The sequence below is a fragment of the Abramis brama genome, assembly GCF_963993115.1.
Source record: "Abramis brama genome assembly, chromosome: 7".
Taxonomy (NCBI): Eukaryota; Metazoa; Chordata; class Actinopteri; order Cypriniformes; family Leuciscidae; genus Abramis; species Abramis brama.
In genome coordinates this window covers 28,649,275-28,664,661 of record NC_139969.1, presented here as the reverse complement: position 1 = coordinate 28,664,661, position 15,387 = coordinate 28,649,275, and the positions used below count along the sequence as shown (strand labels likewise).

Sequence of the window (15,387 nt, the reverse complement as noted above, 5' to 3'; positions counted from 1 at the left end):
AAAGTATTTTTCATAAATAAAGAAAAGTGTTCGGTCATAAATGTACAAAAGTCTTTAAAACATATTTTATAAATGAACAGTCCCACAAGATATGTCACACAGATATATATTTTAAGTCTTTTAAACCCGTTTTTAAATATGTTTTTGTATTTCATCAATCAAGTTGTCCGTTGAACTAATCGCGCTCGACTGCTTCTGTCTGTGCACACTGATCGTGTCGCTCGACGATTCTGTTTCTGTATCGATTATTCGTGGCTGTGGGCTGATCTGAATTGAGCTGGTCCCGCTTGAGCGCTTTTTTTCCTGATCACGAATAGCGCTATTAAACTCTGCATCTGCACTGAAGGTAAGATTAGCTGCATAAAGTGTTTTATCATGCCCTTACCCCATTCTGTGTTCATAATGAACAGAATTCGAGTCAAATGTGCCTTTGCGTCGCGACCATTGTTGTTGTCCTGTTCTGGTGAACATTACCAACAAAACATATCGCATCCGATTTGATTTAATGTGCGTCAATAACAGTGTGTAGATGTAAGCGATGGTGGCGATCTGCAGTGGAAGCGCAGCTAGTTTAAGGGCTTTTTGTTTATGGTTTCGTTATGAAGTGTTTATTATTATGCACATTCGCTACTAGGCCACATTGCTCGTTTGCTACAAGATGCAATGTTAGTTTTGAAAGAAAAAAAGGTCACGGGTGCGCTCTGCTCTATGATGAGTATTATTAATAATTCTGCTGTTAGTTGATGTTTCGTGCACAAACGCGTCGCGCTGTTCAGGATCAGCGCTTGGGAACAGTTGTCACTTGTTCTGGAGCTCTGTGGTTTGTACGTGGTGTGAGTTAACGGTTCTGCTCTCACCTCGGAGAGTGATTAGTTCTGCCTCATTGGATTGGCTGCCGCTGCTTGCAGCTCTTTTGATGCCACACAAGGGCCCTTTATGCGCGAGCGAGGCTCCAGCTGGACCTGCTGCATGCGTGCCCTGATTGGATAATTCTCATGCACAAGAAATGACGTCTTCGAATTATAAAAGTCTGCTCTTTACGAGACCAATTTTTTTTAAATCACATTAATATATATACATGACTCCTTTTAAAGAATATATTCAGATTTCTTTTTTAAATTTAATTTAGTTGTGTGTGTGTGTGTGTGTGTGTGTATGTGTATATATATATATAAGACAACAACAGGTTTATGATTTTTTTTTAATTATATATATATATATATATATTAGGGCTGTCAAAAGATTAATCGCGATTAATCGCATCCAAAATAAAAGTTTGTTTAAATAATATATGTGTGTGTACTGTGTATAATTAAATTTGTATCTAGAAATACACACACATGCATGTATATATTTAAGAAAAATGTGTTATTTATATATATAAAAAATTATATTTATATATAATATAAATTATATATAAATATATACAGTATATGTATGCAAATATTTCTTAAATATATACATGCATGTGTGTGTATTTATATATACAAAATAATTATACACAGTACACACACATATATTATTTAAACACAAACTTTTATTTTGGATGCGATTAATCGCGATTAATCTTTTGACAGCCCTAATATATATATATATATATATAATTTTAAAAAAATCATAAACCTGTTGTTGTCTTATTAGTTCATCCCACCATTTCTACTATTTCTAATGACATGCAATTTGACTACATTTAGGGGTGTGCGATATGAACAAAATCTTATTTCACAATATTAATTATTTTATTTTATTTTGCAATAAAGAGCTATATTATCATGATATGATTATCTTTGCTTTTGTAATTTTATAAATTTTTTCAACATTTCCAATATCACAAAAAAACTAATCCTAGCAGTATTAAAACAAAACTCAAGCTGACTAAAGACAAGTAAACAGTGATAAAGAAAAAACAAAGAAACTAATAGCATATAGGAAACCAAACCACAATAGAACAAAGACACAAGTGAAATTAGAAATAAGAAATACTACATAAATTGTATAAAGTAATCATATTTATAAAAAAAAATACTGCATAGTCTTCACTGTGTAAATTAGGCTAAATATACATTTATTCTTATTAAAATTACAAAAGTTATCTAGAGCAGAGAAGTGAGAGATTTTCTCCTTTTTATTGTTTGATTAACATTAATAATAACAGCCGATACATTTGGATGCTGTCACTTTAAGACCGACTGTATGGATCCATTATACTCGTGCGTTTTCTTTCTCAACTGTTAACGTTCACTTAAGACACAAATGACTCTGTTTTCTAATACATGGTCACTTTGACACATAGGTATGTGTATTTAACTGTTCAAGCCCAATAAGGCGGCAAAAAGCACTCAGTTCAGGTCACACTCTTCATGTACTTCTCTGACAGCACACGTATATCCTGAAATGAGTTGTCTTTCGCTGCTTACTGCGCTTCAACAGTTTAAAATCACTTGTTTTTAAACCGCAATACTTAAAAAAAACACATGGAAACGATAAGCTTTTGTGACCGCGTAGCACAGCAACATCCCATGAGCGTAACCGCAATAGAGACGATACTTCAAAATCTCTACTGGTATTGACCCCTACTTGTACATAAACTAAACAGAATAATATTGGTCATAAAGAGTTGGAACGTGGCCTAGTGGAAAAACTCAAGTGCAAATATTTATTTTTTTAATTATACACTAGAAAAAAATTGGTTTCTGGATTTTCATTGAGAAATTGCCTGTAAATGTTCCAAATAATTACAAAGAAACAGCAGGTAACACTAAATTAAATGTGAAATTTTGAAGTAGAAAGACTGAAACAGTGCCGAAGGACCATGATTTTAAATGAGGGGGGACACCCCCCTCCCGGATTCTGGCGCTAGCTCCCACGAAAAACCTAAATGCCCTGGCGCCGACCCTGAAGCCATATAAAAAGTCTTCAGCGTGAAAAGAACATTTCTAGGTTTAAAAAAAAATATATATATATATTTGTATGTAGATGAACTCCACAACAAAGTCACCCCACTCACTCTACATTGATTCATTCTTTCCAAATATACCTACAGTATCACTTGAAATTTGCCATAAGTAAAAAGCTAAAGTTAGGCTATAAATGAACTATACCACGCTTGAATGACTTCAACAAGGCTGTAAAAGTGGCTTGATGAGTACATGAGTTTTCCAATTTAACGTAATGGCGTTTCAGTTCCTCAACCAAGTTGTGTAGCCCCTTTTAGCCACTTGTTAGCAACCACGTTTTCATCGGTGGGATATTTTATGTCATAGAATACAACAAGAAAATATCTTGAGCTTGTGTTAACTTAACCACAGACCTTATTTCAGGCATTTAACCAGAAACTCATTCAAAAACCCACTGGCTTCAGGACAATGCAACCTAAAATGCAAAAATACTAACTCCAGGTTTCCAGGTTTAGTACTCATTCCTGCAGCTCTCTATTGGGCGTTTCAGTTTCTCCCATTCATTGTAATCAGTGGTTCATCTCAGCTATTTACAGTCTCACTTGAATTTTTTTCAGATCATTAGACATGATCTAAAAGGAAACTGGTTTCTTTACCTTGGAAACCTGCCTGAAACCAGTTTAGGAGGTAACCTTAATACATAGAAACAATGTTTAGCCTAGTCATTGAATGACTTTCTGGTTGTCAACTGTCCATAGTTAATGTGGTTAACTGCACCTGTGCTTACATGCAATGACATCATAATTTATTTATTTTGTGTAGCGTAGTGTCCAAAACTTGTATAAATCTGTATAGGAATTGTTTTATTACCCCAAATATCAGCTATTATAATAGAATATGCGGAATCTCAGAATCCAATCACCATTTTATTTGTGAAAACTATCATCATATACACACAGAAACTTTAAGGTCTTCACTACAACCCGCCGATATAAAAGTTTGTTTTTTAACTTGAAGAAATTGTGACAAGAATATATTACTATTGTACAGTAGAGAGGGTACTTCTCAAAGTAATAATACTTTAAAACTATTTTTTAAAGGAATAATACAAAAAAAAATCTTCCATGTTTTTAATTTTAACAGTAAACCTCTGTTGTTCAGATCTTTAAAATCATGCTTTAAAATTTAACACAAATTTCTGTAATTAAGTTGTTAAAGTTTTATGAATTTACTTGATTATACATGCTTCTTGATTATTAAGACTTTTTTAAACCATTAAAACTGAAAACAGAATTTGGAAAAAATTAAACATTTCATAGGGATTTTTATTTTATTTTTTTATTTTGCTTAATTAGACTTGCCTTTTGATTGCTTACAAAATGTAATATAACCATTAAAACAGTAGCCAGAAAATTTCACATGGAATCCAGAAAAATTACAACTGAAAAAATTGAATTTTGAAAAAAATTCAACAGAATTTGCAGAAAAAATACTTGCATATGCTTGTTTATGTGCGCTTAATCTTCACAAACCCTTTTTTCTTATCAGTTCATCCCACCGTTTCTACTCTCTTTCTTAATTTCTAATGACATGCAATCTGACCTGAGATCAGGCCTCGCTCTTTGTAACGTACACAGACGTCACGTTACTCACTCATGTCCAAACACACCAACGTCCACTGCTGAGGCCAGTGTCCTACTAACCCAAATTCATATCAGCTGCTCAGCATGGAGGAAACATAAATGTGACGCACCCAGATATGAAGGTTAAGTTCAGTGTATATCAGTACAGATAGACTAAGCTCCATGTTAGACTATGTAGATTGCTTTATTTGCTGCAGTTCTGTGCGAGCTCATGCCTGTATTTGTTGTGTCAGGTGCAGTAGAGAGTGCCATGCAGGAAGGAGAGGAGAGGAAGTGAGGCGATGGGCTGCACCTCAGCCAAGCAGTTGTCATCTGTACCCAGTGATGAAGAGGGCCGGGGTAAGGCCTACAGCAACGGAGATGCCTTCTCCGGTCAGTGTCCCAGCTGTGCTCCCATCTTCATGTTATAATAATCTATACGATATTTCTGGAGCCAGAGACAGAGTTGAATTTAATTCAAAATTCCTGACTCTGAATTGACTGTATATTGATTGAGGTAGCGAACCGAACCGTAGTGACGCTGAAGACTGAGGTAACGGCTGCTGAAAATTCAGCTTTACTATTACGGGAATAAATAACATGAATTTATTTGTAATAATATTTCACAATATTACCGTTTTTACTGTATTGTTTCTATATAAAATTAGCAAATGCAGCATTGGGGAGTTTCAAAAACATTAAAAGCTTTCATTGATGTTTTATGTTATTTATACATATACATATTGTACTTCATCTAGCTAAATTATAATTATTGTAATTGTAACTAAATGTTGACAACGTTTCTACTGCCGCTGTAAATTGATGAGCAAAAAAACATCAGAAAAAACCCAAGTGGTGTATATTTAAAGCTCTTAGTGGGGAATGCAGTAAATTACTAGGCTGTTTTTATATTCCTATTAGTGTAAGTAGTGATTTAGCTGGTGCTTTTTACCAAAGTGAATTACAGTTCAGCTATTATAGAGACAATCCCCTCTGGAGGAACCTGGATTTAACTGCCCTTGAAACAGTGATCACAGGCCATGCCTTGTTCTTGTGGGGCTTGAACACGTAACCTTAAAGTCTATATAAAATAACAATGTACTAAATTTACTTTTTTGAGATCCATTAGGTCCCAGTCTTGTGGATCTGTTATCCATAATCCACTACAAACGTACATTTTGGTCCCATCCTACGTTTTTATTGAATATCCTGAAAAGTCAATTAATTACTAAAGTAAAATGGATTAAGAATCCTGTTTCCAGTTGACTCTTTCTGTGTTGTAGATGAGTATAAACTGAAAGGAGTTGAGAAGGTGAAGTACATGCATGGAGAAGAGGAGCGGGCGAACTCACGAAACCAAGAGAACTTGGTAAAGATTGATACATCCTATATGTGTCTCCTCATAATCATTTTATCTTCCTGGAGAACTTTTATTTTTCCTCTTGTATGTGTTTCAGGAAAAGAGCACACTTTTGCACAAGGGCAGGCATAAAGATGCCACCGGAAATGGTAATAAGATAAGGTGAGTTTGTGTTTGGTTTCAGCTCTTGAGTATTAAGAATTCAGCAATAGAGAGAAGACGACCAATGAGATGTTCACCAAGCCTTGACTGTTCCTCAGTATCCACTCTTCAGAGAGCCAGCAGGAGTTCTTCAAGATGCTGGATGAGAAGATTGAAAAGGTATGTGATATAGCATCACTTATACTTAGGGTGAGGGGCCATTTAGGGAAGTCTCTAAAGCCCAAAGTATACTTTTTATGTGTACACTAGGCCAGGGGAAGGCATGTTCGGTCCTAGAGAGCCAAACTCTGCCTCCTTTGACTTGAGGAGAGGTCTGCTATTACTTTTCTAAAGGCCAATTCACACTGCACAGACAGGTCGGTCGGGATTTGTCGGATCAGTGTGTTACCATGTCTGATTGCCATTGGACGGTGCATGTTTTTGCCTGTTCAACATGTTGAATCTGCATTTGTCGGGTCGTGAAATGTCTGAGAATTGACGTTCTGTAATCTGGTGACTGTCCGCGTTGGTCTGTCAGTGAAGTGCGAAATGGCCTTAAGTGATTTGATGAACGATTTTTGCCGAAGGCACCAGAATATCATATAGAGACTTTGAGATGGGTTATTTTAAATTAGCGCTAACAACCACAGTCATCAGAACCGAACACCTTACACCGTGTCTATACTCGGCGCAGAAATAGCCTGAGGCCATCTACACTGGATGTGTCAAAGTGACTGTTGCAAATCCATTTGTCCTTTGTATCAGAAGTAGCAAGCACATGGAGTTTGTCAGAAATAGAACGAGGCATCAGTTTGCTGTTGGAAATTTGTCATGTCGCACTACATCCAGCGTAGACAGTGTTATATTATAAGGGGTTCTGTAGTCTTTTGTCACTTTGCGTCGCTCGCATCCGGCGTGGACACGGCGTTTGCATTGTAGTTGCGAGAACATTTGAAAATCTAGCCTGTCTTTATTTGCCATTTATTCAGAGGTACTTTTACTTTTACAGGGACGGGACTACTGCTCGGAGGACGAGGATATGACATAGCATGCCGAGACGTTTGATTCGGGCCAACATTGAGTCAATCCTGTCCCAAAGTTCCTTACGACTCCTTTTCATGCCTCCTTACCCAACGGGTACTAATCTTCAAGAGCGTGGGGTTAAGTGACTTTCAGCCCTGTTTACAGTCCACACTCTCCCAAATGTCTTACAGGTCAGTATTTGAGACTCTTGAGGACTAGTATTTAAACGGTAGGGGGGCACAGAAAGGCCATGGTTAAGGAGACTTGGGATTTGGCCCAAGTTTTGAATGGGAAAGCCATTTCCAGACTGTTCCTCGATCCCTTGCCTTACACTACCCATAAGCCTTCTCCTACTCATAGACTACATTCAGTGGAGAGAGCCATGCTGAGAATCCTGGATTTCACGCTCCCTTTGACATGGACACACTACACTTGGTGGACCAGCGGTGGAGATGATATCTCCTAAGGAGGACTGACTTACCGAGAGACTTGCGTGATTCTGTCCATGCTGTTGAGACACAGGAAGTGAAAGAATATGGACAGAAACACAAGGCCATTTCTAGCATTCCAGTTTTTTTTTATTATGTGAGCAAGTATTTTTCACCCAGTGTTTTATGTAAGTGTCTTTTTGACCTCTTTCTTTGAGTTGTTACAACGCTCAGGACAGCAGTGCTGTATGTATCATCACTAGATTTGTTGTTGGATGAGAGCAGTGCAGTTCCTTCAGGGCCGGTCTTGAGGACGTGTTGGACAGTGGAGATAGATCACAGCATCTAGCCATGTTTAGAGACGCCAGTTACAGTATCTTAAGGTCATGTAGTTTGCAGATACTCATTTTGTTCTATATAACAGGAAGATGTCATACGTTCTCTTGACATTTATATTTACTTTTCTTTAGTTGTAAACCAGTACAAGTTTCAAAACCAGCCTTCAGAAAGTTTTACACAGATAAGTTTTATTATCAGGAAGTGCTTCTTCCTTTTACAGTATGACAGTAACTTGCCATAGCCTTAAGCACAGTGTTTTCTTTTCTGATATGAGAGACAACAGTAAGCCATTAATTTCTGTATTTTCACACTAAAGTGAATAATACCCCACATGTATGCTTAGGTTCTCTATGTACCTACCACAGTTGGGCCAAACATTAATGCCAAAAATGCAGTAAATGTGATGCAGAGTGAAAGAAAGAATAAATAAATACACATTGACCAACTAACCAAGGACAAGCAATGGAAACTGGTTTATTGATGTATTTTCCAACTCTGTATTGTTAAAGGAGTTTAATGTTAAAAGAGTCATTTACTCACATTGATAGAGCAAATACATGGAGCAAATCAAATATGGTAAACAGAAGCTGAACCGAGCTTGCTTGACGTGCTAGAACAAAGCTCAGTGGTTCTTGCATGTTAAAGGGATAGTTCACCCTAAAATGGAAATTCTGTCATCATTTACTCACCCTCATGTTGTTCCAAACCTGCATAAAAGACATTTTGAAGAATCTCTGTAACCAGACGGTTGATGAACCCCATTGACTTCCATATAATTTTTTTCCCATAATATGTAAGTCAATGGGGCCTTGAGCCTGTTTGTTTACCAATATTCTTCAAAATATCTCCTTTAGCATTCAGCAGAAGAAATAAACTTATACAGGGTTGGAACAACTTTGAGTAAATGATGACAGAATTACAATTTTTGGGTGAACTATCCCTTTAAGCAAGTACGATTGAGCTTCCGTTTACCATATCTGATGTGCTCTGTGTATGTGTTGATCAATGTTTATATGTGAATAAAATACTACATTTATAAATGATCACGTCTCTTCAGAAGATTTGGATTAAACCCCTTGATTCATACAAATTACTTTTTTTAACGTCTGAACTTTTTTGAGCGTCAAAGTTTTGGTGGAATGGACTTTCAATGAAGACAAATCTATCAGGTTTCTGCTTGTGTTTCGAAGATGAACAAGTCTTCTGGATTTGGAATGACAGGGTGAGTAAATGAAGATGGTTTCAACAATAAAAACAATTTATTTTGCAGCTTTCTCTGTTTGATTTTTTGGGGGAATTATGAAATGTGTAATTTTACACATCTGTCATTTCAAGTATTTGAGTAAAAAAGAAAAAGCAGCAAGTGTAATACTGCAATAAGTTGTCTTGTATGTCCAAATATGGTCCGTTCCTTAGATTATCTTATCAATTCAGTCTTCAGTCAATTCAGTCTTCAAGGACAATACAAGTACATAAATGCATTTAAACCAGCCTCCATCAGTCATACTACCCAATCCACACATCAGATCACAATCTGCCTGGGTGCTCATCTCACGTCTGTAACCTCCGTTTGCGATGCTGTCGGCGGCCTTGGTCTTGGATGTCCACTGGAGGGTCAGGGGTCAGAAGGCCATCACACAGCCTCTGGTACACCAGACTGGAGTCAGAAGCCACTGCACACAAGAGCATCGGGACACCTCTGTCCAATATAGTCCGCAACCTATAAAGATTCAATTGTCACATTTATTAAAGCATAATAATCTGATTAAGTGATGAGGTTTATAAAGCAGTCAAGTGTATTCCTGAAGTTTATGGTCTTTACCTGAAACTATCTTAACACCTTATGATTGATAAATCTTTATATATTTCTTGTTAGTGATATGAGATGTCCATGCATCTAAAATGGAAAATATATAAATCAAAGTTTCATTATTTATTAATGTTTGTAAATGCTATGAATAAAAGTTATTAAGCATTACCTTTAAAAATAAGTAAAAAGAAGAGTACCTTTTAAAGGGGTCATATAATGCCATTTTTGTACAAGCTAATATGATTCTTTAGGGTCTAAATTAAAAGTTTGTAATATACTTTAATTAAAAATTCTCATTAGTATTGTAAGAAAACACTCGTTTTACCTGGTCAAAAACAGCTCTGTTTTCAGCACGCTGTTTAAGTGCATGTGTCTTTAAATGATAATGAGCTTTGCTCACCCTGCCCCTCTGTTCTGTGTGTACACCATAACACAATAACACCACAATCGCTTAGACGCCATTCAGGGGCCTGTTTCAATAAGGAGGTTCAACCAACTCTGAGTTAAAACTTGAACTCTGAGTTGACTTACCCTGAGATGGAAAACTCTGAGTTTTCGGTTACAGAACAGCTGAAATGAGTTAGTTCAATCAACTCTGAGTTGACCTACTCTGAGTTAAGCGCGTGCACCACAACTATAAAAAGCCATTATCAATGGAGCGCAGATATTACGAGTCACCATGGTAACAGCGCCAAACAAAAAGAGGAATTACTGTTATACAGTGTTGGGTGTAATTAATTACCAAGTAATCTAAATATTGTGATTTGATTTAATTAAAGGGATAACTCTTAATTCTTCTGTAATTTAAAATAAAATCTGATGTAATTACATTAAATAGGCTACTGCATAGACTATAGAGAACAATTATGTATAAAACAATAGTGGATTTAACATACATTTTTAATAGGTATATTTTTTATGTAACCTTCTCCCTCTACACACTTTGGTCAAATCAAGAATAGTTCATGCAATTGTATATTGTTTATTTGAAAGCATTAAAAGTGCAGTTTCTTGTCTCTCCTTGTATTGTTCAAGTGGTTGAGGTTGATATGGGATTTAGTAATTAGTAATAAGTAGACCAATACTTTCTAAAGATAGTAATTATTACATTAATCTAATTACACTGTTGAAGATAACATTGATAACTATTTTAGAGTAACTTACCCAACTGTTATAATATCAGAGGTGAAACTGGAAGAACAGTAGGCCTATGTTATTCAACCTAATTTTAATTTTCATGTGGAGCAATCCTGCAGGCATTAAAAGACCATGGCAGCAGCTGAAAATTAAATATAAAAACATAATTCAATCAGGTAAGGCTTGAGCATATCATGGGTGAAGGCTACCTGACTTTACAAACATTTGACATATTAAATAACTAAATAGCATCCAGTGTCTAGCAGTGTAGCAGCATTTTTGGCTGAGGGAATTCCAGGAGGGACTTCAGAGCCAGTCACTCCCAAAGATCCAAGGGCCTTCATAAAATGTAAGAGGTTTACATATGTGTTATTTTTTTAGATAGGCTATTTTTGATATTTCCGTTTATTTTACTTTGAGGTTGGGTTTTTTGTTGGTCCTAACAGATTCTGATGGTAATATCTGTCTTTTGGAGCCTCCTGTCCCAACAGAACCCCAGGTAGTTGTAAGTCGCCTACTCAATACACCAGAAATTAAATAGTGTTAAATAGTGTAAAAAGTGCACTCGACCAAATGCTCATCTTCACAGGACGATGAGGATAAATAGTTTCTGCTGCCACAGAGAGGCCTACAGAGGTAATGTTAATATTATGTGTCTACACATCAAACAATCTACCCATTCAGATTTTTTCAAATTTTTATGTGGATAATCTAAGTTTAAATCTAAGTATAAACGGGTATTCTTATCTCTCCCTCCGCCCTCAGAGTGTGGAAGAACAGCAGGAGGACGGTCCATCAACTTCTGTTGCACAGATGAACACATTTCAGTGATTTCCAGTAAATGCCACAGTTTAATTCTGTAGAATTTGTTTAGAACTACATTATATAACTCTAATCTACTACTGTATTTTCAGTTGCCAGTTAAGGAGTTATATAGACTTCATCTTATAAAAAAAAAATAGAAAAAAACTGCAGTAAAAATAGCAATATTTTATTTATTAATAAAATATTAATTTTATTAATAAAAATTTACTGAAAGAATGAATGAGGTGTTTAAACACCGCTTCCCCTTTAAAAAAGGGGAGGAGACCGATAGAAACTCTGGGTTTACCGAAGAAAACCTGCTCCCGACCAGGTTAGGTTCACAGAGTAAGTTACCATGGTAACTGACTCTGAGTATAAGTTACCTCTCTTTCAGAAACGGGCTTGACTTACTCTGCTTTCTCAGGTTTAACATACCTCCCATTCTGAAACAGAAAACTCAGAGTTTCCCTCATTTCAGGGTTAACATACTCAGAGTTTTCACTTAACCTCCTTTCTGAAACAGGCCCCTGCTCATAGAAAGTGCTCCAGCGTATCAACAATGACCGCGCGGACTATGATTGACAGCTCGCTCACGAGCAAGGGCGGGTCTGTGTTGAAACGCTGCTGTCAATCAACAATCGTGGGAGGGGCGTCCAACCGTGTGACGTCACACGGTCGAACGGCTTGATTTGAGATGGGAAAATCTCTAAATTAATTTGTAAAATTAATTAATTAATATGTAAATTAATTTGTAAAATCTCTTAACAGCTAGTGGTGGGAGAAACTACGCCTTTTGAAACTGAATCAATTGAGCAACTGTTTTGCGAAACGATTCACTGTTTCGAAGCGCTCGAAACACCACGTGCTGACAGTAGCTGCTGGTCAAAATGGTGTAAATGCAATGAAAACTAATATGTAACATCAAAATATGTAATAATAATCATATAATTAAATATAAAAAAGCGTTCTTTTATTAATCTTGTTTTGTGTTATTAGGCAGGTCCTGGCAAACTAGGTAAATTAGAAGAAATTAAATATGCACCTTTTTGTATTATATAGCCTACACATAAGCATTAAAATTCAATAAATTAATTAAAAATTAAACTACATTATAAACACTTGATCATGGGTTCGCCAAACCAACACCATCTAGCAGAGTACAGTCCAATCGGAATTATGAAATGTTTCGAAACCAAGGTTCGTGACTTGCGAATTTGATACAACCCAGCAAACAGAGGCCACTTCCGAAATCGCATACTCTCTTGAGTAGATACTTATTTTGAATAAGTAATTACTTCACGACCACTAAAAAAAAAAAAAGTATGTTCTATATAGTATGTAGTTTGTAGTATGAATGTAATCCGGATGTACAACATTCGCCATGTTGTCATTATCATGTGACCTACCAGTACGTCGCTTTACTGCCATTTACAAATCCTCTCCCGTTGCCTCATGGGCAGTGTTGGGGAAAGTTACTTTTAAAAGTAATGCATTACAATATTGCGTTACTCCCCCAAAAAGTAACTAATTGCATTACTTAGTTACTTTTTATGAAAAGTAATGTGTTACATTACTTTTACGTTACTTTTTCTTCTCACCTGGGCTGGGCTTGCTTTTTTGTTTTTTTAATAACAAGACCAACAAAAAAGTTATATTTTTGGCAAATGTTAAGGCCCTTTCACACCAAAAGTGAACTGAATAACCCTCAGGCTGAAGGAAATGTATATTTACGCTTGTACAGTAAAGGGTGCCGCTCAAACTAACCTTTCAGCTGCGCTGCTGTTCTGGATTAAAGAACAATAATATACAGGAGAAGGAAGTTCAACACTCTTATTTCTAAATCTTATAAAGTAATTTTTGCTTATTAGTATGGTTGAATTAGATCATTGAAAGTCAGCAGCAAAGACATTAATAAAGTGAGATTAAATTCACAAAGTATATTTGTGTAATTTAATAGTTAATTATAAAAGTTGAGTAAAGTTCTGAGATTGCATTTTACTGTTTTTATTTATTTTAAGCAGTGAGATGAGTAAGTTCACATTTACTCTAGAACTACAATAACCATCATGTTTACACAGCGCACACACCACCACCTCACTTTGTTTCTCTCAACATGGGGACAGGAGAGCTGTCAGTCAATAAATGTGAAAAAGTAACTAGCGTTACTTATTTGGAAAAGTAACTTAGATATTTTATTGCAAATTGAAAAAGTAATGCATTACTTTACTTGTTACTTGAAAAAGTAATCTGATTACGTAACTCAAGTTACTTGTAATGAGTTACCACCAACACTGCTCATGGGATAGTAAAGTGTCCATCATATGCACGCTTCAGAATCTCACCAGGAGTAGTAGGTCATCCGGGTACTTTTTGCCTACTCTTTTATAAGTCCTGTAAATTCTGACATAATTCTTTTGTCACATTTCGCATACTATATAGTAGGGAAGTATGTGATTTTGGATGCAGACAGAATGTTTCCTCCAATGCTCCCACATGGTTACCATTTTTATTGGAACCAAATAAGAAAATTCCGGGAACGTTCTTTTTTGGTAACGAAAAGCTAACCTTTCCAGACCGTTGCAGGGAGTTTTTTGTTTTGTTTGTGACAACCTAAATGGAACCTATACAGAACATCCCCTAATGGTTATTTTTAGGTTTGTTTTTATAACCAAAAATGAACCTTCCCACAACATTGCCATGGAGGTTTTATTTTTGACCACCTAAAGGGGAATTGTTAGCTGGGAGTGATTTTGAAACAAGAGATGTTTTTTAAGCGTCCTTCAGGACTTCCAGCAGCTTTGATACTTCACAGCCGAAGAGCTGCTTAGTAATGACAGTATTACAGTAAATGCTGACGGTGTCTCCTACTCTCTGTGTTTGATGGATCTGTGTGAAGGCAGAGGGTAGATCATCTGAACTGCTTCTCCTTCCTTCTCTCGACCCTCCAGCAGAACCGCCTGTAACTCTGGCCAGGAAACTCCAACCACCTCCTTCCATTTACGCACTTCAAAGGGAAAGACAAAAAAAAGGGTTATTTAGTCTCTTTTCCATATTCCTAACTAACTACTACTTTGATTTTTCCTCACCCTCCGTCAGTTCCATGTACACCAGGAAAGCAGCATATACTTGAGCACTGTCACTGACATCTAAATGCATCAGGTCTTGGTACTAAAGAGGAGAACAAATGAAATGTCACTTGTCCAAACATGCAGTGCATCAATTTATCACACAACCGGAATGCGACTCGCTCTTACGACGGCGTGCTGCTGGATCCAGTTCGGAGGATCTGCTCGATTTGCTTCGTCCATCAAACCCTCCTCCTGCATTTTTCCATAAACCGCAAATGTAATCAATGCATGTAACAAAACGTGTGTTTTCAGATTTACCACGTGCACATACAATCGTCTTCACTCGTAAATTACGACTAACTGCGATGGCATGTCTTATGAATATTAAGCACGTTGCTTTGTAACTTTACTGGAGCGTCCAATCACGTGAGGAAGTTAATATTCATGAGGCAATATCAGAGACGTCCATTCGCCAGTGAGCTGACTGGCGTTTACATACTATCGTCTGCAGTGTTCTAGTAGTAAACTATCCGTCCTAAATAGTGTTTATGTCCGAAAAAGAAGATAGCTGTCTCGTTAGTCAATGACTTAATAGTTTTTTCATGGACGTCTGCTTTCAGACCACCTTTCAAATCTCCTTGCTTCCCTGCTTCCACGTGCACAGCCTGATAAGTTAGCAACAAGCTTTTGAACAATCAGATTGTTATTGTCCTGTCTTTAATTGCGTCCGTGTAGAAAACACTACAGTATCTCAATGG

General features: G+C 36.6%; 2 protein-coding genes across 3 annotated transcripts; one reads left to right on the top strand and one right to left on the bottom strand.

Moving 5' to 3' along the window:
• The first annotated feature begins 203 nt into the window (after positions 1-203).
• On the top strand, positions 204-8,263 carry LOC311086545 (uncharacterized protein C1orf21 homolog). Of its 2 annotated transcripts, none has more exons than XM_084119475.1 (6): positions 204-346; positions 4,774-4,912; positions 5,803-5,888; positions 5,977-6,041; positions 6,140-6,200; positions 7,030-8,263. In XM_084119475.1, exons 2-6 carry the CDS (start codon positions 4,822-4,824, stop codon positions 7,066-7,068), a joined length of 342 nt encoding a protein of 113 aa, XP_083975601.1. In that variant the 5' UTR covers positions 204-346; positions 4,774-4,821; the 3' UTR covers positions 7,069-8,263. The 2 variants fall into 2 exon arrangements, with proteins under 2 accessions (XP_083975601.1, XP_083975602.1); XM_084119476.1 differs by having other exon boundaries at positions 209-346; positions 4,774-4,879.
• Positions 8,261-15,345, bottom strand: tsen15 (TSEN15 tRNA splicing endonuclease subunit). Its single transcript, XM_084119474.1, has 4 exons — positions 14,816-15,345; positions 14,648-14,729; positions 14,430-14,565; positions 8,261-9,530 (listed from the first exon to the last, which is right to left on the bottom strand). Exons 1-4 carry the CDS (start codon positions 14,885-14,887, stop codon positions 9,362-9,364), a joined length of 459 nt encoding a protein of 152 aa, XP_083975600.1. The 5' UTR covers positions 14,888-15,345; the 3' UTR covers positions 8,261-9,361.
• Positions 15,346-15,387: the final 42 nt, after the last annotated feature.